Source organism: Cryptomeria japonica, chromosome 9 (genome assembly GCF_030272615.1).
Source record: "Cryptomeria japonica chromosome 9, Sugi_1.0, whole genome shotgun sequence".
Classification (NCBI taxonomy): Eukaryota; Viridiplantae; Streptophyta; class Pinopsida; order Cupressales; family Cupressaceae; genus Cryptomeria; species Cryptomeria japonica.
The window spans coordinates 441,580,993-441,607,991 of NC_081413.1; the positions used below are offsets into that span (position 1 = coordinate 441,580,993).

Below are 26,999 nucleotides of genomic sequence, written 5' to 3' on the forward strand. Positions count from 1 at the left end.
ACCTATCATTTTCAAAACTTTTCTTTCGGTAAGAATCAATAGCACCTAATGTACCAAGGTCAACAAGAAGCTCATGACCATCAAGAGTGGCCATCTCTATTAACACCAATAATCATTAACATCCAAAGTGTCAAGACAAGCAACAAAGTCATGGGTGTAAATAATAATTGTCTTTATTAATGCTAAGAACCACTAACAACTAAAGTACTATAATCAATACGAAACTCCTAAACATTGAGAATGCCATCTCTACTAACACCAACATAAACATGATTACAATTATGAAAGAGATAATTTGACCACCATCCTCAAAATCTTTTTATACTAAATAAAAGTCACGAGCCAACCTCCAAACTAACAAGGTAAGTGAAAAACAAGAGAGTGACAATTTCTATTAGCACCAATTTTGTATCAATTACACATAATTGAGAGAATGAATTATTTTTAATAATGTCCATGAGGCCAAGGTAGCGTATGGGACCTAAGAGTAGCACACAACCCCTTTCTGCCAAAGCCTTTAAAAGTTCGTAATCTCCTTTCAAAATTAGGTCTTTTGCAATGAGTATTAACAATGAAGTTTGCAGTTTTGTACAACCTTACCTCCTCAAACAAGATGTTTAAATTATCAATTTTCAAGGTATCTTCGTAGCTGATACGAATGTCATCATATGCTAAGCACTTCATGACAAGATGCCAGTTTGTCTCCCCACCACACCCTTATGGCAAAATCCACCCTTATTGCAAAATCCACAATATCCTTGATCGTCTACATTAAATGTGCACTCCATGACAAAGGGCCCTTACTGCAAAATTCGTCACATTCTTGAGCTTCTACATTGAGTGTGCGGTATAAATTACATTGCACGAGTAGGGTGAATTTTTGCTTACTTATAAAGTGGAGAGTAGATACAACAAACTGACAATAAACTACCACGGCCGGGAAGCGACAGGATAGATTCGGCGGTCACATGGTCAGTTAACCGTTGAAACATTTCAAACCAAACCTTGGATTCTCGTGCGCAGGAATGGTTGACTAAAGACGAAAAATAGCTCATTTTAGAGCCCAAGCATAAGGTCACATGGGACCCTCCTCCACAGACTTCCCGCCTACTCCACCGGCACCTCTGCCGGTTCAAATTCCCCACACGACCTGGCGTCAGAAGACGTCAAACCAGAGAAGGATAAAATTCCAGTCGACAGACAGAAACACAAAGCCGTTGGGAATAGAGCCAAACGCTTCAAATTTGTACTGTGGCCCCCCTGCTCAAAATTTGAATGATTATTTACACCTTTTAATGGATTCAGCCAGACAAAACACAACGCCACCACTATCCCGTTTCTCTGACATACAACACACATTACCAGCTCCACTACGCAGACAGTACGAGCTTTAGCTGTCAAGCTTCCATGGACGACTAACTTCCTCACAGTAAGCCAAACTCATTTAAAAGCACCTTTAAGTCGTCACTTTGAATCCCCTCGCCACTTTCCATGGCTGAAGTTCATGTTCTCCCTTCTGACACTGGAAATCCCTCTCAGTCGTTCGATGACGGCAAACTTACCGTCTCCGTCGCCGTGACATCTGCTCCAAAGAGTCGCAGAGACAGAGCCTCTCTGCACAATGAGCAGGATAATAATACTGGAAACGGTAGTGGTAACAGCAATAGTGACCAGTTGTCTGTTTTAGCGCTTCTGTTAACGACATTTAGGCGGTCTCTGGTTGCATGCCGTGCTAATCGTGATGAATGTACGAACATGGAGATTAGCTGGCCTACAAATGTGAGGCATGTGGCACATGTAACGTTTGATCGCTATAATGGCTTCCTAGGGCTGCCAGTCGAGTTCGAACTGGAGGTTCCTAGGAGAGTTCCCAGTGCCAGGTTAGGCTTCTTGCTTTTCTCTTGAAGATTTTGTTTTTTTAACTCTTGTGTTTAATTTAAGTTCGAACACGCCTTCTATGATTTTGGCTGAAAATTTTAGATTTGAGATTTTCTGGTCGTTTCCTGCAAGCCGTTTGATTTTGAGAGTTTAAATAGTTTATTCAAGAATATATCACTAAGAATTTTGAAACTTTTGAAATATATTACATTAGGTGATTTCTTTGGTAGTTTTCAAATATATATTTCACAAGATAAACTTTTTCTTGGCTTTTGAGGCTTATTTGTATGTTTTTTTGGTCCTAACATCTGATACTGAGGGCAATGTTCTATGTGGGGTGAGGGGAGGGAGGCGAGTTGCTGCCGCTCCTATTGTTTTGGTGCAGGTGGGCCTTTTGAAATATAAAAATCAGGCATTTAGCTAATTTGGAATGTTCTTCTGAAAAGTTGGAGTGGTTGCTTTCTATGATGGATGATTTCAGCTCTTGCCTGCGATTGAGTACAGTCGCTAAGATATTCGAGCACATTTTTTAGGCATCTCTAAGTTTTCCTGTGCTCTGGATTTGCTGATTTTTCAGATAATTGGGTATTAGAAATTCAAATACCTGTAGGATATCCAAATGCATTGTTCTCCGTGAAGCAATATATTGCAACCAATTCGCTGAATTTTTCTCCACGATGCCTGCTGAGGAAATTTAAGAATATCTCGTTGATGAAATCACTAGGTGATACTGGGTGGCACCTTATTTTCAAGTTGGGCCTTATTTCGGCGAAGGGATACCTTATTTTCAAAATTCGATAATCTCTCTCTCACATTTTTTGGTACCTATCAACCTCTGTGACATGTCATCCAGCTAGCAATAAGAATCTGGTTTTCGCTCGTTTTAAAGAACCTTCTTCACATTCTTTTTTTTTTTTTTTTCTCTTTGTAAGTGAATTTATGAGTCTTATTTGTATGTTTCTTCAAATTTTTAGTTAAATATATACTCCGCTAGCATTTTTTTTCATGACTGGTGGTTTGGTTTTGTTAATTTAAAAAATTTAGTACAGTTATAGTTTCAACTTGTGTTGTAAAAATTATTTCCGTGTTTTTTGCAACATTTTTGCTCAAGGTCTGGCACTTAGACGGTCTCTTGCCTTAACGCTGTGTGCTGCAATCTCATAGCCATGTGATGCCACTTTGTTTTCAATACTTTGCAAGCTCAGTTATCCATAGCGAAATGCTCCACAACCTCTTTAGTATGTTCTTGGTCATATGGAGAAATGAACCTACCTAGGTTACTTACATATGCTTGCAGCTCCTTACTTCTCACCAGTAGTGCCACTTTATGTTTACCATTTTGCAAGACAATTTATTTCTTACTAGTTTTTTCTTCTCTTTGGTGACTGTCATATGCTCCAGATGAAAACTGCATTGTTTAATTTTGTTGAAACATGCAGTTCAAGTTTTCTGGTAAAATTTTAGATAAAAGATTTGTTCTGCAAGTTGATCGATTCATCATCAGCAGTTAATTTTTAAAATATATTGCCATAACTGTATTGTATTCTGAATTTTTTTTGTATGATCTTTACATTTTATGCCAATAGACCAGCATTAGCACTATGATTGTCTGCAACAGCCTTATCACGATTGGACTGCCATATTGAGATGTGGTGTTATCTTGTTTTAAATACTTCATATACTCACTTATTTGTATTTAAATCATCCAAAAAACTATGAGATATGAGTGTGCGGATCTAGATCTACATCTTGCTCACATGAAAAAGCCTTCCTTGTATTCTTATTTGCCGTGTCAATTTTTGTTTTTTCTTTTTTACATGATAAATTTTATTGCATGTGAGGTTATTTTTTTTTTTTTACTGCATTGTACTTGAAGTGTTGGCTTAGCTGCACAATTTTTATACCTTGGGCTTAGACAGATTAACAAGGTGATTTGACATGAACTTTGGCAGAGGGTTCAAAATCAAAGAGTTGGAAATTGAATTGTAAATTGTAAAGTTCCCATGTTTCTATCAGTAATTTCATATACTCGTGCATTTCTTTTTTCCCCAAGTTTTATCAATTTATATTTCTGTGTTGTTTGGCGAGTGTTGCTCAATGTGTTCTCCACTTATCTTGTTTTCCAATGCTTTTGTGCACAAATTTCCTTTGTCTGAGCTTCTTATGTAACATTTATTTTTTGCAGAATTCAGTTTCTATCTTTTGCTGAGTTATTATCAATTGTTGGTTTCCTTGTTCTGTTTCACTTCTAGTTAATAGTTATCATAGACATTTTGTCTACCTTTCTTCCTAGACATTTAATTATTTATATTTATGCTATTCTAACCTTCTTTGTTCTCGTTTTCGTTTTTTCCTTAGCCTTTGAATTTACAATACTTGTCTTGTACAGTTTTCTTTAAAAGGTGCTCCCTAAGCTTCTCTCTAATAATTTACGTACAGGATCTTCTCTGTGTTGTGTATCATGCAAAAGATCTTTTATTTTTCTTTATATATTTTGCTATTTCATTTCCCATGTTTTTGATATTAAAAGCAGCCAAAAAGCAAGGGGGCTGACCCATAGGAACATTAAGAAGACCAGTGGCAGGACCACTGACCGCATATTTTTGATATTTTGCTTTTTCATTTCCCATGTTATTATTTAGTTCTCTTTTCCTTCCAGGTTCTTTTTCATAAATTTTTGTTGGGTAAATATTTTTCTGGAATTTACATATTTCTGTCCAAACCATACACAGCACTCTAATGGAGGGAACCCCTGAATTTTCTTAGCAGGTTTTTTAGGTTAACTTGTCAAATGGTCTGATGAGTATCCTACATAAACTCCACTACATCTTTTTATCACCCTTTATTGGTTACTTCTTAAAAGAATTTGTTGTCAGTGCTGCCATGCAGCAATGGAACTATTAGATGGTGCAAACTTTCATCTCCCTTCTCCAGCAGACATTGGAAGTCTTCCTCTTAATCAAAAGCCTCAGAATTTTTGTGAAAAATAACAAGTTTCAATATTATAATTTCCTGAATGAATCACATTTCATGTGACTGCCTGGAGCCTAAACAGTCGAGTTGTTTGGTATGCCCATGGAGCGCTCGGTTGGCAATAGTTTTGCCCTATTATTTTTTGCAATGATGGGCTAATTGGATGCTTTGGCTTGTTTGTTTTCTCTAGGGTAGTATGTGGTGGATCTCAAAAAATTTCCAGTGTTTCGCTTGTGAATTCATGGGGAATCCAAATCTTGTTAGAATGTTGTATGTAGAATTTTGGCTGTATTATTTGTTAATGCCTTTGTTTCTACTTATCAGCTATTGATATCTTTTGTTCCATGATGGGTGTTTTAATGACCCAACAAAATTAGTTGCCCATTTTACCAAATAATTTTGTGGCAAGGTTGGAAATTTGTGGTGGACAGTTGTTCTAGGCTGGTCCACCAATCCCTGACAAGTTTTAGAGGATTCTATCCTTTCACTGCAATCATGATGTATTATGGGCCATTCTAACCCTGTTAATAATATTTTTCTTGTTGTTGCTTTGCTGTGTATACACCCCTCAACCTGGCTTCCATGAGCTTCATTCTAATTTAAATTCTCTCTATTTGTTCCACAGCACAATTTCATAATCTGATCCTTACCTAAATGATACAGTAATCCTTGGATTAGTTGGAATAGTTCAGATTTTAAAATGATTTTCCTTTGTTGGCTAGTTGTTATGAACCCCCCTTCTGTTATAGGTGTGTGTTAGTATTATATTTGGTAGATAAACTTGTAAGTCACCCATAGGGTAAATGAGATTAAAAATATTTATCAAATATGCATGGGATGGTAAAAGTTATATTTAGTAAGGCTCTTTATATTGTAATAACTTCCCAAGTGGAAGGTATATTGGATATTTGTGATTGGAGTGTATACCCTATTGGGAGGTTGCTCCCTCAGAGTGGTGATTCAAAGTTAATATAAAGCATTTTGTTGCTCTCTTTTATGTGTATATCTGTGTGCATAGGCTTTATTTGTATTGTAGATTTTTTACAAGTGGTATCATATCTCTATATGAGCACTGTTCTGTAGTGTTGTGACCTTTTTCACACATCGCCCCATTGCAAATGGGGACCCTCTCTTTTCCTGCTTTCTAGGGTTTTGTTAGTGTCCTGTGACCTTTTGCTGTAGTTTCACCAAGCCTTGTCCAATTCAGAGCATTTCAGGCCCTGACGATTGAAAGTTAGTTTTTGCAAGTTATGTGATTCCGAAGTGTGAACAACACCAGAGTGCTTAGAGAGGCCAAAGGACGAAGATCACAATTGATTTGGACGAATTTGGACAACTTTCTATTTTTAGAAAGTTTGCTTTTTTGCTTTTTCCTATTTTTTAGGAAGTTTTGTTTTTGGCATTTTCAGCTCGATCCCCGGTATGGTTATTTTTAGAAAGTTTTTCCTATTTTTTAGGGATGTCTGCTTTTTGCTTTTTCGAGATGCAAACCTAGGGTTTACACTTGTACCACTGACCAGCTTCGACCGGAACTCAAAAATTCCAAGTTTTGACCTAAAAAGCTAAATCCCTAGATTTTAGGCTTTTTGCTTTTTCGGGATGCAAACCTAAGGTTTACACTTGTACCACTGACCAGCTTCGATCGGAACTTGAAAATTCCAAGTTTTGACCTAAAAAGCTAAATCCCTAGATTTTAGGCTTTTTGCTTTTTCGGGATGCAAACCTGGGGTTTACACTTGTACCACTGACCAGCTTCAACCAGAACTCGAAAATTCCAAGTTTTGACCCAAAAAGCTAAGTTCCTATATTTTAGGGGGTCATGGCACCTTCAAAGGATAATCAGCTCGAAAAATCATCCTGATCCTCAAATGTCCTGAAATTTGGCTAAGTCTGGAATGTCATCCTGATCTTGAAATTTGACTAAGTCTGGAAAATTGGAGAATTCTCCAAAAACTAGATTTTGCATTATTAGTCCTAGAGGCCCGAAACCACTCTCAAACATCCTGACAATATCTATGAAATATAACTTAAAGTATAAGTGGTATTTCAACTTATACTTAAATGTTATATTTCATATATAGTTCGCCCTCTTGAGAGCCTCCAAATGTCCGCCTTGAAGAGCAAAGGTCTAGAAGTCCGCCCATGTTGGAGATGTCTAAAAGTTCGCCATGTTGGGAGGTAGACCAAAACTCTGCCAAGATGGGAGAGATGCTTGAAGTCCGCCCAAGAGGAGGGATGCCTAAAGTCCGCCCTAGGAGGTGTCTCCAAAGTCCGCTCAAGGTGGGAGAGATGCCTAAAGTCCGCCCAAGGAGGTGTCTCCAAAGTCCGCTCAAGGTGGGAGTGTTGCCTAAAGTCCGCCTTGCATGGAGCAACTCCAAAGTCCACCATAGGTTGAAGAGGCCATGGTGGCCAACACTCCAAAGTCCGCCATGTATGTGTAGGGTGCATAGGGGTGTAGCCTAAAGTCCGCCCAAGCATGCCAAGTGATGAGAAGCCAAGTCTACACTCCGCCATAGGTTAGAGAGCCATGAGGAGGTGTCTCCAAAGTCCGCCCAAGGTGGGAGAGATGATAGAAGTCCGCCCAAGTTGGGGACACCACCAAAGTCCGCCCAAGACGAGAGACCACCAAAGTCCGCCCAAGATGGGAGCCGCCACCAAAGTCTGCCCAAGATGGGAGGTCATGTATGAGCCCTCTCCCAAGTCCCCCAAAGTAAGAGAGCAAGGTAGGAGGTGCCAAGTTTAAAGTCCTCCAAGGGTAAAGAGAGCTACGAGGAGGGACCTTCAAAGTCCGCCCCATGCCTTAGCCAAAATTTCGCCTTGATGGAGAGCCATGAGGAGAGACCTTCAAAGTCCGCCCCATGCCTTAGCCAAAATTTCACCATGTAGGAGTCAACACTCAAGTCCGCCCCACCTAAGGAGGTCATGTGGGTGCTAAGGCCCAAGTCCGCCAAGGTTGAAGGGGGCCATTAAGGAGGCCATGTAGGTGCCAAGCTCCAAGTCCGCCATGCTGATGGAGGTCACATGGGTGCTAAGGCCCAATTCTGCCAAGGTTGAAGGGGGCCATGAAGGAGGCAATGGAGGAGCTCACTCCCAAGTCCGCCATGTTTGAAGAGACCATGGTGGAGCTAAGCCTAAAGTCCGCCCCACTTTGATGGAGGTCATGTGGGAACAAGGGTCAAAGTCCACCCCAATGCCTTAGCCAAATTTTCACCATAATGGAGGCCAAGGAGGAGCTCTAGCTAAAGTCCGCCATACCTTGGAAAATATCCAAAAGTGTGCCAAAATTCAAGAAAATTGGAAATTCAAAATTTAAAAATTTCACCAGGGCATTGAAAAGTCAAACACAATCAATATGATGTCATAAAAAAACTTATCTAAAATTTCGAATTCGAAGACCAAAATAGAAAGTTTTTCAAAATGGAATATTGGAAGATTAACAAGGATTTCGAACTTGAAAGTCAAAATGGAAAGTTTCTAAAAAGGGAAATTCATGGATTGTCAGATATTTTCCAACCTCAACCAAAATAGAAAGTTTCCAGAGAAGAATATTGGAGGATTAATTAATATTTCGAACTTATAAACCAAAATAGAAACTTTTGGAAGATATTTTCAAAATTGGAAACATGACCAAAAACTTTACGAAAGAACTGGAGATGAAATTAGAAGTATTTTTTTAAAGGTTTCTACTTGAGAATTTAACCTTGCTTACAAATACTTCATTTTTAACTTCATTGTTACATCAACAACTTCGAAATCACTAAGGAAACTTGGTAAAAGTTCAGTTCGAAGATCATCTGGACAAGGATTTTGACATTTTTGGAAGCTGGATAATCGCTTTAGACCAGATTTTTCGCGGATTTTTGGAGGACAATCAAGGCGTGAGAAGATTATTTAACCTTCGCTGAAAATTTCTGAATATTTTCGAGAAGATTTCTAGCCCTGTTTCTGCACATTCGAAGGTGAAATCAGATTCATAATGCAGATTTATGAATTTTTCTGAATATTTTCAAGAACTTGAGAAATATTTTTTCAAAATTTTTTGAAAAAAAATAAAATATATTTTTTGGTTAAGTATGAAATTTTTTGAAAGTTTTAACTCTTGATGGTGACTTCAACCGGCCTCAAGGCTGAGGGTCTGGAGGTGAAAATTCAATTTTTGTGGCTAAGTATGAGAGTGAAAAATGGAAAATTTTCCAACACTTAGCCATTTCGCGGCCCCGTTATTTTTTTCGAAATTTTGCAGAAATTTTCTAACTTAAAGTTTTCATCATTCATCTGCAGGTCTTAGACACCATGAAGTTCCAGGTAGATAAAGATGCTCCTCCAGAGTCAAGGATGACTTCAAAATGGAAGAACGTCGGCGACACCAACCGCGGACACATCAATTTGAGGGAGTTCAAGAAGCGAATGTTTGGTCTGGACAACCTTGTGCCTACCATCATTGCGCGAAAGATGATGAAGAGCAGTATTGTACATGCTGTTGGCTTCCTTCCCACCATGCAGTGTAATGAACTAGTGGTTGAGTGTGCCAAGCATTACAACCCCACCAGCAAGGACATCATCGCACCTGATGGGAGGATACTGGCGAACATCAGTGATGAGGCCATCAGAGAGGCCTTCAGGATCTCGGAGTATCACAACACAGTGTATAAGGCTAAGGATGAAGCAGACAGTCTGTATCAGGACCACTTGGAGGAGTACGATGCCATCGTTAATCATTCCTGGCTGGACAAGCTAAGGAAGGGAGCCTCCAAACTTCAGAGGAAGAGCCTAGTAAGGGCATACTTCAAAGAGGAAATAGAAGCGGGATCATCATAGAGATCGCAGTTGGAGTTCACAGGCAAGGTTCATCCGGGCATGAAGATAGCCAAAATTTGGCTAAGTATGGGAAATGTTGAAGGCATGTCAGGGTATCGAGAAGAAGGACATGATCACAGTGAATGCTTGAACAACTTGATCCCATCATTTCATATTTGCAAGGGGCTACCCAGAGCTTTTTAACCCTCCTCCCACGCAACATAAATTGGCAACTGAAGGCAGGATCATCATAGAAAACACAAATGGAGTTTCGAGCCAATTTCAGAATTGAAAACGGGACCACAAGCAAGGTTCGTCCGAGCATAGAGAGGGACAAAATTTGGCTAAGTATGAGAAATACTTCGCGAAGAGATTTCTCTTCCAAATTTGAGACACTTGAAAGAATCTCAAGGCATCAAGAAAGAAAAGTTCTCAGACTTGGTGAAAATATGGAAAAGTTAAATAAACTTCCAACTTCTTGAAGGATTTCATCTTCGGAAGGAATTGAAAAATACAAGCTCCCAAGCAGAATTAAATGGTGACAAGAAAGAATCAAATTTCCATACTTAGACAATTTCTTGACACAAATTGAAGAATTCAAGGAAGACATCCAACATGTTGAGATGGTCTCTCGTCATCTTTTCGACCAATTAGATTACTCCAAGTCAGCATGTCCAGGTTCAATGAACCCGACTCGTCCATAAGCTTCTAGAAGGGTACACGTCACAATGTAACAACCTTCTACTTTCATTAAAGATTTATTTTAGCAAGAAGGACAAGTGTCCCAAATGTAATTGGTCGAGGGTAGTTAGTTTTGGGAAACCCTAATTAGGGTTTATAGCCTTCAATCTGGGCCCTTGATCACTATTTGATCTCGGCCGTTTGTTTATTTTTGAAAACTATATAAGGCTACCTCCTCTCATTTGAAGAGTGTGAGGTTTTTGATGTATTGTTGCTTAAGGTCATTTCCAGATAATATATTGCATGTGCGTTGCTTTGTAATCTCTATTATTTGAATGATTTGCATGGTTTCAATTGCCTCAACACTTAGTTAGAAATAATTTAGATTTGCTTTCATTGTTGTTAATTTGAACGAAGGATTTGACAAGTGTCAATTGATGGTGTATCTCCGCTCATACTTTTGGTGTATGGATGATTTCCATCTCACCGTGCAAAGTTAGTTTGAGCCCATCCCCTGTGCATCCCAACATCTCGATCATAAGCACAACCCATTGAAGATTGCACTGGCCTTGTGTAGTTGTCCCTAGTGTGGCGAAGCAAGGTTTGGTTTCTCGAGAGCACCCAATTGACACCGTCTCCAGAATTCGTAGGATTAGATTAGCCTTCCTAAACCCTATCTCTTTTTCCCTTTCTTTTGAAAGTCTAAATCTCGGAAAATCCCCCCCAAAAAAAGGAAGAGCCTAAATTGCTAAATCCATCTAAGTCCAGCAGTCCAAAAAAAAATACTTGTCAAACGTAAGTCCCCCTTGAAAATTTCAGCATACACTACCCAAGAAGCTATTCCACTAAAGTCGCTTGTTCGCACATACCTTGGAATCAATAGTGATTTTTCAGGAGAGGATAGAATACCTTCGGGTATCCTATCCTAATGTTTGGTAGATGATAAAATAGACACCAACATGTAGTAGTATCACAAGTTTAGGGTTTTTATTGAATTCCACCATATTCTCTGACCTCACCCTCTTGGGATCTTGGTGATTAGAAAGTAGCTACAAAAGTAGTGGCACTAAATATCTTATGATTTTCCATATTTTTCTTCCAAAAAGTAGTATTCATTTTTAGGTTAGAAACTTGTGTTTAAAGGATCTAGTGAAGTGAGGTCTTCTTTGACTCAAATACATAGGTCTTAGATAGTCTTTGTATATGGTTGTGAGCTTCCTGGGTACATCAAAAGGTCCCATAAGATTTTTTTGCAACCTAACCCTAGACAACCTCTAGCTATTTGAAATCTACGACATATAGGTAAGTGGTTAGTGTTAGAGAGCTTCTTTTGTTGCACCTTGAAGATGAAATGGTGGGCTATGAGAATAATCTATTCTATGTAGTTTGGAGCTTTGAAACTTCCGGTTGACATTGTTTATGAACGAGATCAATATATTTGTGAGCCTACAAACTAGACACACCCTATAGAAGTCTTCCCTCTTTACCCTATTCCATGTAGTTAGATTTGGGTATGGGTAGTTAGAATGTAAGATGATTGAGTAGTTTAATGATATTATATTGGTGGGACAACATGCCAGATTGTTTAGATAGTAGAAACTAATTCATAGTTTATAGTTTTTTGAGTGAGTTACTATAGTAGGTTTAGGTCCTATATACTCAGTCCTCAGGACTTGCATGTTCTAAAGCTGTTATTTCTCAATTTAGGAACAATGTGATCAATTCAACAAAAAATCTTGCCCACACCATATTAAAATTAAAAAAAATCTGAAATGATTGGGCCAATTATTATCCTTTTGGGGCAATTGTCTTATTGTAAGCTAGTCGTTTTAATATATATAAATAAGAACACTTTTTGTTTTGTCATTTGGGTTGTTGTTGACCTCGTCCAAGAGGCAAGCCCATTGTGATTGTCACTTCATAGTGATCATTTTGCCATATAACTTCATTCATCTCCAAAATCGTATTTAGCAACTATATGGCATATGGTGTTGCTAAATATGATTTTGGGGGTGGATGAAGTTATGGCAAAATGATCACAGTGAAGTAACAATCACAATAGGCTTGGTGCTTGGATGAGGTCAACAACAACACTAACGACAAAAAGTGTTCTCAAAGTTATGTATCAAAACGACTAGCTTGCCAAAGTGATCAAGCTTACTCACCATGTCCTAAAAATCGACCTCAACAAATTACTTTTGAATGCTATTAACACTAAGTCAATTTCAATCATAGGTGATCAGAGACTAGACAACTCCTTGCAAACTTCTATCATAGTTTTGTATAAAGATTCTTGCACATCTTATGGCTGCTCAACGAAATCATGCACTCCAAATTGGCATTCTCATGGACGTTTGCTCAACATGCCTTCCAGGAGTGCAAGCAATGCCTATGTGTCTTGTTTGTTTTTACAATACTTGCCTTTGGGTACCCCATTGATATTTAGGTTGATGCATTTGACTATGCACTTGACATAGTTCTCACACCTATGCTCCACCAAGTTTTGGGGACGGGGATGGTGGGGGACGATGGGACGTGTTTTTGGTACGAGGTACTTTTGGGCCATTTTTTAGGGGATGGTAGGAGACAACTATAAAAAATAGAGAAATTTCAAATATTCATATCATAACATTATTAAAGCATTCATCATAGACAGTGTAGAAGCCTAATACATAACATTAGACTTGAATTGAGATTTCACGAGCATTGACAAACAAATTAACAAAATTTAAATGTTTTCATTATCAATGTGCCTACATATTATGAAATAATTATTAACAAAATGCATAAAGGCTCCAAGTTTCAATTATAAAATGACAAAAACAGAGAAAATATATGGTTGCCCCTAATCAACAGATGCAATTGGTAGGTTTGTATGAAAACTAGAGCTCAAGTTTGAGTCATTGGTAGTATAAGGGGCTGACTTAGGCAATGGAACCCCAAATCTCTAAGTCTCGAGTCCCTAAAATGTTTTGGGGACGAGAACAAGGGTAACAAGGTAGGGAACAGGTCCCATGGAGCACAAAGCCACACAAATGGGTATCCAAGCACATATCACTTAGCGACATTTAGCAACATAGTTTAGTGCCACTCTACCTATGGGAAAACATGTACTCCATTCAAGCTATCAGCAATGCTAGCAATAAATTTTGGGTAAGGAGATTAGCATTTATTTTGATCATAAGCCACTCTAGTTTCTACACACAGAGCAAATTGGAGAATGTGTGCCACATGAAGTGGATGACATATTTGCAACTTGAGGTTTCATTGGTTTCAAGGAAATATTAGAGGTTTATTTGGCTTCAAGGCAATATTAATTAGGTAGGTGTGGAAACGTTGCCGCATAAGAACCTTGAAGGCAACTTAGGTTCAAAATTCAAGTCTTATCTACTCGATTAGATGCAAGATGCTGATTGAGTTGAGTTAATGAATTAAAGGGTTTGTAAGATGCTATGGGCTTGAAAGCTCTAAATAGGGGGATGTGAGGATTTATTTAACTAGAATATCACTCATTCACTTGAGTTCGATAGAAGCTTAGAAACTTCTCACTTTGGACTTGAGGAAGTGACTAGGTTCGATTGCAATAATAAATTGGTGTCCTTGGCACTCTTAATAGCTTCGAACTTGATGCATGACAATATTTTAGGTGGGATGCAATTTTAAAATGATCCTAAGGGGAGACTCAGGTCAACGAGTGCAAACACTACCTTGTTGATGATTGCAAGAATGCAAGTTATTGTGACTTAGCTTAACTTCTTGAGTCCAAACTTTACATGACTTATTCTTCACTCTAGTCTTGTAAGGGACTTGTCATGTGGAGGTTTACATCATGGGATCAATAGTCAAAAGCATGTTTGGTGAATCAATGGGGTAGAATATACTTGGTGCTGACTATGAACACGAATCTTTATGGAGTTTAGCTCATTCAATCACTTGGGCCCAAGGGGAGAATCAGACTTGGAATCCTTTGCATTTTTGACATTGTTGATGGTGTTTTGATGCACTATACAACTTAGAATACAATACCAAAGGTACTCTATCCTCTCTTGATACAAAGACTCTCAAATGTTGAAGATTTGCAAAGGATCACTTGAGATGACTCCAAGGTTCTCTAATGTTAGGTCTTAACGTGTTGGATAGCTTCAAAGGTATGATGTGATTTGCTATACCTGTGAGGGGACTTACGTACTTTCTTGCTTCTATCTCAATGGTTATGATGTTCTTTAAATGATATTGCAATATTGCTCCTTTTCCTATCTCTATTGATTGTTGATAAAAAAATAAGTGAAAAAGGAATGAGGTTTAGGAATGCTATTCTAAACTAAGAGTGCAAGACAACGAGTGATTTCAAGTTAGCTCAACGAAGCTTTACTTCGACATCGCATGAACATCTCCACAACGCTAGTGCAATATTCTAAGGGGTGCTTAATGATTTTCAATTTACTAACTCGAGCATAGACACCTTCAAAATGAAGCATACCAATGATGAAATAATAATTGAAGTTAAGTTTAGGCTTAATGATTCTAGTTGACCACACAAGGCAAGTTTGCAATCAACAAATTGCTAGTAGTATGGATAATGGAGCTTTACTTGCAATCATACACATGTATCTTTCACTCATCTAAAACTTTGAAAGCAAATTCTATTCAAATGCTTCAAAACTCTAAGTCACCAACACTTCAATGATTTTATCAATTTTTGAAACATCAAGCAACAATTCTTCATAGTCTCTTGATTGATCTCCTAATGCTGAATTTCTGCTGCAAATCTAATCTCAAATCTCCTTCTAATGATGCAAAATGAAATGAGCTTGGGCTTATATAGAGCTCCTTATTACAATGGATGGCCAAGATTAAAACAGAATCGAGGGTCAAGCTCTTGCCACCTAAACCCTAATTAGGGTTTGTTATTACAAAATACCTAATTTATTGCAAAGCATTAAATGTCTAACAAATGGGAATGTGACATCCATTTGGTACAAAATATGAGAAAAATCCCCCAATAGGAAAATTAATGCCACATAGGATCATAACAAACTTTCTTCTAGAATCAAGTTGCCCTTATCCTTTTCTCTTCTTGTAAATTCAATGAATTTGGACGTTATGGATTCTATCTTTGTAATAGGTGCTGCAGGTAGATTCTCCAATTGATGCTCCAAGTAACTAATCTTGCTGACGTTGGTAGCAAAGATGGTATCCCATTCTTGTTTGTGATCTTTTGTCTTGCTGGTAAGTAATGCGAATGAAAGGATGGAGTCCAGCTACTGCTCTGACCCAAAGAAGATAGCTCTTATTTTCTCCATCAACTCCTCAAGTACAATATCAACTCCTTCATTCTTCTTTTCTTCAAGAATAATCTCTGCTACTTCTAGGATCTTGTTGTGTATAGTGCTAATAGATTGATCCACTTGTGTACATCCAACATTGATGTCTTCAAATATGAGTCTCCTCATGCGAAGCAAGTTATACCACATCTGAAAATTAGGTGACTGTGTCTCTTCAAGTACTCCTTCATCTATCAATGTTTGCCTCGGTGAAACCATCATTACTTGCAATATGGGAATGGTGAAATCTCTTGTGTAATAGAATCATCATATGCTATCTTGAGTTGCTGCATCCTTTCGAGGATTCTCATCACTTTGTCAAATATTCTCACCAATTCTTTAATGAATGCCTTCGCCTTTCTGTATGTCTTGGTGATCCATGCTTCCATCAATTGTGCTGATGCCTTTACCCTCTCAAAATCTTCAACTGTATCTGGAGGCGGTAGCAAAGAAGCTATTGGATTACGTTCCCTCAATGGAGCCTTGAGTTGCTTGAGGTGATTTCTCAATGTGCTGTTCTCTTTCTCCAATTTATTGTTCTTCTCAACTTCTAGCTTGAGCATGTCATTAACTGTTTTAACCGTTTCATTCATATCTTTCAACGCTTGATCAGTGGTGGGAGGACCTAGATTGATGGTTTGCACATCAAACTCTTCCGCTGCGATTTCATCTTTTGGCTTGTCTACCCTAGGAATAGCAACCTGCAGGATCTTGGATCCATCTCCATCTCTTGTCATCTTCGACATCTTGGTAGCGTTCCTTATTTCATTTCTTCACTCCTATCCAAGTAGTTTCCTAGATCGAATGGATCTTGCTCTTCTACGATCACCTTCTTTGATAATCTCTCTCTCAGCCAAATAGGTATAGTTGATCGTTCTTCTTCAACTTGTATCTCTTTCATTTGTTCTTCTTCTCGTGGAGGAGATGTCACTTCTTGGTCATCATCATCTCCAATGTTCACATGTGTCACTACCTATTTTGTCATTGATTGGCTTGGGTGACACTACTTTGTCTGGTATAACATGTTGTTTCCCTTTATCTGTGACTTCTTGATTTGTCTCCATCTAATGCATGAAAGAGGTACTAGAAGAAGGTCGTGGTGTTGAGCTTGGTTTGTGCTTCTTCTTCGGTTGCTCCTCTACATCAATCTTCTTTTGCCTAGATTCTTCGGAACGAGATGATTGAGCTGCATTTTCACTTTGACTTTCATCTTTTGTATTGTCATCAGTTGATTCCTCTTTTCCCATCATTTGAAATGTCGGTTGTATGCCACCATTCTGCAACATACATATCTGTCCTTCCACCCATCGCTTGGTATTGAGTAATACTGGCCTCATGAGTTCCCTTAAATCTGTGACTTCAATCTCCACCCAATTGACCTTTATTTCCTTATTTTTCTCCTTTTCATAAGATGGCAAGAGGTGTCCTCCACCTTCTTGTGCTTGATCAAGAAGATTGAAGACCTCAGTGGCTCTGATAACTTCAACAGATAGTAGTGAATGCATCTTCACTCTTATTTGGGAATCATCTGTTGCATTCATAAAATGATCTTCTGGCTGCAATCGTTGTGCATGCTTCCTTCCACTTGTCTTTCGGATGTTGCCGTAGGGATCAAAGTTGTTCCTCAAAATGTAGGGTTGAAGGTGTAACACCATCAATTCTTCATCTATCTTCTTTGCTGCTTGCAAGGATGTGCATACTTCTAGAGATTTTCCCAATGTGAGAGGGAAAGGAATCTTCGCTTTCATCTTGTTCTTTTGCACTTTGTCATAGGTCATCAACTGTCTCACCAATTCAAGCAATACCAACTTATTTGTAGGATACCTTGGTAGCATGAGAGGTGGACTTGAGCAACCTTGAACTCTTATATAGGTGAATTTAGGGAACTATATGAACCATGCGCCAAACTTCTTAATCAATGTTTGCGCGTCCTGAGATAGCCTTTGATGAATGTCGCCCTGCAAAGTCCTTGTGATGTGCATAGTGAGTGCATCATTCACTCTCCTGTAGTGTGTTTGACTGAGGTAATGCAGCTGTGTGTACGAATCGCATGCTCTGAACTGTTCTGCTTGAGCGCCAATTGGTTCTTTGTACATGAGTCCTACGTATTGATAAGCCTGCGCAAGTGAATATATGATGTATGAGACCATGTAGAACGTCTTTGTGTGCTCAAGCCTTCTAAGTTGTGAATCAATGTTGTTGCTAATGATCTTTGCCCAATTGATTCTTTCTTTTCTTAGCGACACAATGTCCATGAAGTAAAACATCCAAGGTTCAAATTGAAAGGCCTATGGGATCCCGAAAATTCGCCTAAGGAGTGTGAGCGAATCGCCAAATTCTTCCTTAAAGTCGATCTTGTGAAGCTTTGGGATATGCCTTGCCTACTTTTTGATAACCAATATTTGTTGACTATCCCAAGACATTAATCTGGATCATTGTCGTAGACTGCCATCGTGCTATTATGGCTCTTGTATATCATGTCGGTGAATTGAGGTATATGAAATGCTTCATGAATTGCTTCCTCAGAGGGATAAGCTATCACTCTCTCATCCGATGCAGTAATCAGTCTTCTATTAGGATCATAATGTTTTGCACACTCAACAATGAGTTCGTTGCATTGCACTGCTTAAGGGAAGTCAACTGCATTGACGACGCCACTTTCAATCATCGCTCTTGCGCATCTTGTTGGTTTGGTGGTGTAAAGCGTGCCTTGAAATTTCTTCATGTCAATGCGTCCAAGGTTGGTGTCACCTATATTGCCCCAATATGACGTGATCATTGACTTGACAATGATATTCTTTGAGTCCTCCTTGAGAAATGCTTGTTGCAATCCTGCCATCGTGCACTTGTGAGAGTTGGCTAAGTTAGTGTCATGTAATGGTATACGCTTGTAAATATGTAATCAATCAACTAGGCTAAGGAACCTAAAACACATTCCTAATCATCGATTGAGCATAATCATCTTAAGTTAACAACTATCCTTTAAAAATTTCTAAGATGACCAAAATGACATAAAGAAGACGTTACAATCATGATACTGCAATAACTGAACGAGACACAATCTGATCGAAAAGTTGTTTGAACAAACTTATTTCAGACCTGAGATCAGTATACTCTAGTTTGATCACTTCTCATGAATATTTTGATCAAATGAAGTGATCAAAATGAATGCCAAATCGCTGTCTTATTAGTATTTTGCCTTGCTTTCGAAGCATAAATCAGAATCAAACAACTTGATGATTTTCAAATAATGTAAGTCAATTCTTTATGTGACTGCGAATCTTGAATATGTGTAAACTCAGATTGCTGATCAAAATAAATTATCTTCACCACTGTGCCAAGATCGCCACCCTTCACAAAATCACTGTCATTAGTCAAATATGAGTCATTGTCGAAGAATGATGGTTTACTGATTGCTATTTCAAAAATTGTAATTATATATATATATATATATATATATATATATATATCTGCAGTTTGATCTCACCTCGACAACCTCAAAGTCTCAGGGGTATCGTCTTCTAATCATTTCGCAGAAGAGATTTCAGAATTGCTACAAACAGTCCTCTAAATCGCACAGATCCAAAATCTCTATCTCGGACATAGTCGAATCAGCAAATGAGGTGGAAGAAGTGAAATCGCTGCCAGCTGAAGATCGATTGGAATGTTAAATTGCTGCCCATGTGTGACCAAAGCTGGAGGTGAACTCAAAATCGCAGATCCAAGACAAAAGTTGCCTCTTTAAAATTCACCAAATCTCATATCAAAATCGCACAGGCTCAAAGATTAATCGCTATTGCCTACTGATCACTTTGATGTGCTTGAATCGAATTGCAAGTGTAAAGATAAATTTGATTAAATGGAATGATCAAATTGGAGCATATAATCGCTTAAGAAGGCTAATACATCATCGCGGGCACTCAGTGATTATCATTAAATGAATTATATGTAAGATCACAGCCTTTGCTTCTTCCACTTCATCGATTTGCACGTATAAATGGTTTTCTTCAAAATCGCATCACCTTATTGAGAGACTAATGGGGTTTGATTGTGAATTGGGTTGCATTTGTAAATGCTCCAGGGCATATATTAAATGACTGCCCTTTGATATGATTTCAGAAATGCTTCGAACTCTACATCTCTTAAATGCAATCCCCATTCGCCTTTAACCAAATCAATCGACTTGCATTATTTTAAATTCATGCGATTACTTAGCGATTTTCATTAAATGGGAATTCAATATGGGAAACTCATTTCAAACTTACTATTCTTGGATTTGCAATCGATCAACAAGAGATGAGCATTTCTCATTAAATGTGATCCATTAAAGGTCATACCATTAAAGGTCATATATTGATGCTTCGAATTTTGTGATTTAATTGAATTAGCCATGCATCGTTGAATGCCTTCTTTCATATGCTTTGAATTGCCAAATGTATTGTTCGCCAAGTTCACCACCTTCATTAAATATCTTTCAATTGATCACCATGGGGGGTGCGTTGAATCTTGCATTCAAACTTATGAGTTGGCCGCTTTGGGTCTTGTGAGCTCCATCGAACTCGAATACCAAACGTGTCTCATTAAATGTCTCTTCATTGACCTCTTAAGTCATCATGTTGAATGTGATATAAGGCAGCCCCACTCATGGCGGTCTTGTTTGTAATTTGAAAGCTTGATGTCAACAGAACATGACAAAGATGTGAAAAGTTATTATATGGCAGATGCATAAAGATTTTGAAACGTACAACATGAAATACTAATGACTGCTACCGAGAAATTAATCTGAAGGTCACTGTCATTCAAGGCTACTGTGCCTCATGTTCACTATGTTCACCCTTCTGTCATTACATGTTCCTTCATGCCATGCATGCCAATAATCTTCAAAACCTTCTTAACTTGTGTGTCGGTATTATGACTGTATTCTTAAGGTTTGCTCATTGTCTTTGTCATCTCTTAGTAAACAGTGGCTTTAATGGACTGCCATCATGCCTTCTATTGTCTCCTTAGATCCTTTTTCACTGTGATGTGACTTGAATGCCATTATATCCAAGCATATTAACACTGGAAACAACCATGCCATATTTGATGCTTCATTTTGCTTTTCATAGACAAGGCACTATCATGGCTTTGAAAATGGACTTCACTGTCTTATTCATCTTCCTTACCCATGTTTGGCTGTCCCTTCATGAATTTGCCCTGTTATATACTTTGACTATGCACTGTCTTTTATAACTTTTGACTGTGACATTCTTTTATAACTTTGCAATCTTGTATTGTGTATTGTCAATGACATCTTGTCAACAGTCCTCTATTTTCATCAAGCTGCTATTTGACCTCTTGACACACTTTTGGAACGCTCAATGAACCCTTACTACTGTCAAACATTCTTCCAAAGATTTTAATGTTTGTCTTTTAAACACGACTGTTGCTGATATCCTTGGAACTTCTATGCCTCTTCCACTAACACTTACTTTGAAGAAACAACTCCCAATTCTTTTGCAAACTCTTAAATGATTCCTTTACCAATCGTGCTTGAATTTCCATGTGCAAACATTTCACAAACAGCTCATAGAGACTCAGGAATAAAAATGAAAAAGAACCCATGTTGCATACCTGAAGTCCTGTAGATGTGTGTGGAGGAGAGTTGAGATGTCCACGTTCTCAAAATGAATGCCCATAACTATCCTGGCTGCCATAGAAAGAAGAAAACTATTGCTGGAAGTGATAGTAAGGGGAAACTTCTAACAGCCATCAACCTAGTCAAAGAAATGCTCTTTTCCTCTTTGCCTAATGCAAAACTTCCCTCCTATTTTTGTCTCTACGTCCTCCAAAGGAAGCATTAATTTGTTTTCCTTTATAAACGAAGCTGAACTCTTGACTAAGCCACAGAGAGGCATAAGTCAAGTATAGAGTGAAGAAAACAAAACCTAAAGGAATACTCACCTTTAACATACTAGAACTAAGATCCTTAGACAATCTGATAAGGATGCAACAATAAGACAAAGAACTGACCCCTTAATCACCATAAAATGCAAAAATGGATAACAAATCCAAATAACTTAAAATTAGATAAGGGTTCTACTTGTAAAGTTGCTTCTATCCTTCCATGGTGTTCAGAAAATGAGACCAACTTTTCATGGGAGACAATAGACCTAGTTTGGATTTCTCTGCTAGTTTCATGGGGAGGTAAGGAATGCCTGTAGTTTTCCAGTTTAACAAGAAGGATCATTACAAGTTCTATGATGCATTCTAATCTCCATTTAAATTTTTCTCATTGGTTGCTATGTCATATCCATTGCAAGTTGTATCCAATCAACAAAAGGAGGCACAATGTCCTCTTGTTTTTCTCAAACTCAATAAGTTCTAGGATGTTATAAATACATATCTTGTTAGACAATTCTATACTGATCTCTTCAACACTTCTCTATGCTTCCTGTCAGAGATGTTACAAATAAGGAATATGGGAATGATGGGAAAATGATTGTGATGCTGCTAGTCATCATGCATTCTAAAAATCCCTGTTTGTTTGTTCAATTTTGCTTATACGATGAAAGATGGTTGGCAAAGCTCTCATGGCAAAATATTCATTAGCTAGATTTATTAACAACAGATGTTGTAAGAGTTAGAAATTGAGAACAATATGACTTAAAATGTAAGCAAATGAATTAGAAAATGAGAGACCATGTGTGATAATTGAAGCACCATCAAAATGAGTGATATATTTTGGAGAAATTTCTTGTGGGTACAAACTCGAAAAAATATGTCTATGCACTCATTTAAGTACTCCAATGGCAAATATAACTGAGAAGAGCTCTCAAAACAACTGAAATGCTCCCAAGAGACCAATTACAAGAGCCCTCAAAACAATTGAAATACTACCAAGAGATCAATATACTTGGGAGAACTCCTTGTGGGTAAAAACTCAAGAAAATATGTATATACAGTATACACTCATTTGAGTACTCCAATGGAAAATAAAACTGATGTCCCACCCTTAGGTTATCACAAGAGCTCTCAAAACAACCGAAATGCTCCCAAAAGACTCCTCTGCCTCTGCTCTTTACAACAGTCCTAAACTATGAGAAATACAAGAAGGCTTTTCATTACTATATATATATATACATATAGCCCTTAGGAAGCCCCTGAAAGTCAAAAGGAATGAAGAAATTGAAGAGACATAAAAAATTGAAATGTCGAATGTTCTACCCCGAACTACAATCAAAACTACCGGTTTCAGCAGAGATGTAGTTTCAAAACTGCCTCGCTGATGCAAAACCACCACTGGCACTGAAACTGGCCCTCCTGGCAGTGTTTTGTTCTTCAGACTTTCAGAAGCTGTAACTTTTGCATTTGGACTTGAAACAAGGTGCTTTTTTTCAAACTTTGAATTACTTTTTGGGAGGAATCCAAATATGCAGCCATATTCAACTTTTGGGGTCATATAAGACCTGTTTTGGGACCTGCAATATCAAGTTTCTTTACTTGTCAAGAGAAACCAGATCCTTCTTGGAGCACATGGCTTGCTTCTACATCTGTGTTATGATTGCCAGAATGATGACTGAGAATATTTAACAATATTATAAATTACTTCTGCTGAATGATATGTTGAATTATTGATAACGTGGAAATAATTGTACAACATGTGTACATTATCTCCTCACACTGTCATTAACCTTAGATATTGCACATAACAAATATTTATGAAATCATACTGATCAAGTATTTGAACTATGTAGTCAAATTACATGCCGATTTGTCCTAACATGCATTTTCTTGTTCTAATTTTTCCTACGATACAAGTATCTGCAAAATGAATGTTACTTATCCTATGAAACAGACTTTGACATAATCAATATCATGTAGATATGGATGACTCCATCTGTGCCTTTATGGGGCATGGCCAGGATTCAACTTGGAATTCGACTTAGCACATGGCTGAGCTTGTCTGTTTTCTCAAACTGTGTGAAAGGATGAAGTGTTACATAATTTTGTGAAAATAGCTCTCATGGTCCAACAGAAAAAAGTTGGGATTAATTGATCAAGGCAAAAACAAGATAGATTTGTTAGTGTTTCAAGGTAATGGTAACTGAGGAAAGCTGGAAGGATCATGTTTTTTATTTTGGGTCTCTTTAGTTCCAGGTCTGTTATGCTATATTGGCATCTCTTCTCCTATAGTTGCCTTTCAGCTTCTTTTTTATTCTGTCTGGTCATGTTTCATATCCTTAAGATTCAACAGCTGGTGGGTTTTACGGATGTGCATCTTATTCCTTTTTAAAAACATTTTGCAGTGCAAGTGTCTTTGGGGTGTCAGCAGAATCAATGCAGTGTTGTTACGATTCAAAAGGGAATAGTGTGCCCACTATTCTTTTGCTTATGCAGGAACGATTGTATGCCCAAGGAGGTCTTAAGGTATGTAGTTGTATTCTTACATATTAAATAAATTTCATTGCATCTGAACAGTGCTTGAGGAGTTCACAATTGGCTATTGGTCTCACTGTCATTTGTTTTATATGAGCTTGCAGATGGAAGGTATATTCCGCATAAATGCAGAGAATACACAAGAGGAGCATGTACGGGACCAGCTCAATAAAGGGATTGTGCCTGATGACATAGACGTACATTGTCTGGCAGGTTTGATAAAGGTATGCCTAATATAGATTTGTCTTAGTGGTAACTAGTTTACCCAACAAGAGTTAAGATTAAATTAATTTTTTTAGGCTATATTTTTGGTCAATGTGATTTTCTCTGTCTACATTTTGCATAGGATTTTTTCTGTATCACTTGAACTTATATGTTTCAAATAGGTAGTTTGGGTATGTGAAAATTGCTTGTTTATGCTATGTATCCTCTGGTTGGAATTACCTGAACTTCTATGCTGTTTGGTCTTTATAAGCAATTTCACTTTTGGACACTGGTTTGAAGCCTGAATTCGTTCCCCATTTTAATTCAATTTTCGGTTTCATGATTATTCTTGAATAAACTTACAGAGGAAGAAGCAGATGGTTCTTTGAATCCAGAGTGAATGGAGAAACTCATTCAAGCTTTCCTCAATTTGGGTGATTGCTTCTTGTCTACTTTGGCAGCCTATTTCCAGCTTAGATCTTATCACCTCGGGAGCATTTTAATGCTTTGAAAAATGCCATAAATATAAAAAAATTGTCAATTGTTTAAGATAGCTTTAGAAGCAAGAAATGAACTTCATTAATATAACCTAATTCTTATGATGTGCTTTTCAGACTTCTGAAATACATCTCTCCAGGCTGCATTCTCATCTATTTCCTTGCAGAGAGTGCAGAATATAGTGGGACTATTTGGTAATATAATGTCTGTTTACAATAATATGACACATTGCACACAGTGTTGTACTGTTTCTTTTGTATAGTATTTTCTGGGGAATTGCAAAGAATTTGGCATGGTCATGGGCTTATTGTATGTGCATGGTTAACTCTGATTATCTTTTAGATGCTGAAGGAAACAAATTATAAACATTATTTTTTGTCATTTTGTTTTGCTTAGATTTTTTTAAATTTATGTTTGTTACCGTCAGTGATCATAAATGTGAAAGTATTGCAGGCTAATGGCAGCAAGAAAGATTACTATAAGCTGATTATGTGCTTTTATAGGTGGTGATTGCTAATAGCAATACTTGTTTTGCAGGTGGAGGGGGTTATAATTGCATCTTTAGTAAATATTGTTATTGTTGTGCTATCCATGCTTCTTGAGAGTGTTGATAATGAAATTTGTGACCTCAGAACAGTAGTTGGCTTTAAAGAACTGTTCTCTGCTAGTGGTAGCACTAAAGTATCTGCATACTGTGAAATACAGGCATGGTTCAGGGAGCTTCCTTCGGGCGTGCTGGACTCCCTCACACCTGATCAAGTATTACAGTGTAATGCAGAGGAACAATGTGTGGAACTGGTTAAGCTTCTACCTCCAACACAAGTAGCCCTCTTGGACTGGGCTATCAATCTAATGACAGATGTTGTACAAGAAGAACAGAACAACAAAATGAATGCACGGAATATTGCGATGGTCTTTGCACCTAATATGACCCAGGTAATTACTGTATTTCTGAAGTCAGTCAATATCATAACCTTTTTCCTTTGGTGATGGTGGTGGTAATGTGTTTGGAAATTTATGATACTGCTTTTTGTCTTTTCAACAGATGTCTGATCCCTTGACAGCTCTTATGCATGCTGTTCAAGTAATGAACTTTCTTAAGACCTTAATACTCAAAACATTGAGGGAACGTGAGGAGGTGGCCATATGTGTTTTGACTACTCATTGTTGCACAGATCGTCCTGATGAAGATGGCTATGAGAGCACAGGACAGACACTGGGAACTTGTGATGTAATGGAAAACACTGATGATGATGAACAAAATAGTGGGAGTGTTGAATTTCCAGTGGAATATTATTGCCGCAGCACTGATGGTGATTCAGTTGATGAGATTGAGGAAGATTTCTTGAATCATTTTGGTGAGAAGGATACCACAGATGAAGAGGATCTCTCTGGTGGCAGTGGAGTTGACAATTTCAGTCCAAGCAGCAGTGCAAATGATGAAGTGAGAGAAACCATTGGAGCAAGGATGGTAGACGATTTTAATGAGGTTGATGTTTATCAATTTAGGAAACAACCTAACATGTTTCTCTCCGAAAGTGACCAGGACAGGGTAGAATCAAGTGATGAGGACTCTGATAGCACTTCTGAATTTGTGGACAATGAAAATATGAAGAACAATGCAGAAGATCTCAGAGAAAATAAGGATCATGCACATTATATGGTTCAGGTTAGCCAGGCTGGAGTGAAGTCCAAAGGAGGAAGTGTTATTAATTCTATCGATCAGCAAACTGAGAGGGTGGAAGCATGGTGATAAATTTCATTTTGGTTTTTGTTATTTTGTGAGATATCTGTTTCTCTAACCATAAGATTTTTAGGCGATTCTTGGTTACTGAAGGTTTTCAAGACTTTTGAATTTGCTCTATGTGCTCTAACCATTGGTTTTTTGGGTGAATCTTGGTTATAGAAGCTTTTCAAGGCTTTTGACTTCATGGGTGATTTGTTGACTTTGACTTCTAAGTTTGTTCAGTGTAGTTGTTCATGGCCAAGGTTCTGAATTTATACCTGACAACTATGTAATCTTTGTAAATTATTCAAGGACATTGCAAGTTTGGACCCATTGGCTTCATGTGGGTGCAAAGCTCTTTAGATCTGTAATGATTTTCAGTCAGACATCTTGTTTGGCTTAACTTAGAACATGTCAAGTTATGATCTGCCAATTTGTGATTGTAAAACAAACATTTCTTTGTGGAAGTATAATTTGATTTACCTTTTTTCTCAAAGAAA

The 26,999-nt window shown here is 37.8% G+C and overlaps 1 protein-coding gene across 1 annotated transcript; it reads left to right on the forward strand.

Annotated features, from left to right (window-relative positions):
• The first annotated feature begins 1,254 nt into the window (after positions 1 to 1,254).
• LOC131037954 (rho GTPase-activating protein 2) lies at positions 1,255 to 26,999 on the forward strand. The gene is made up of 5 exons (XM_057970218.2): positions 1,255 to 1,880; positions 23,942 to 24,062; positions 24,176 to 24,295; positions 25,479 to 25,709; positions 25,819 to 26,999. The coding sequence occupies exons 1-5, from the start codon at positions 1,492 to 1,494 to the stop codon at positions 26,524 to 26,526; spliced, it is 1,569 nt and encodes a 522-aa protein (XP_057826201.1). The 5' UTR covers positions 1,255 to 1,491; the 3' UTR covers positions 26,527 to 26,999.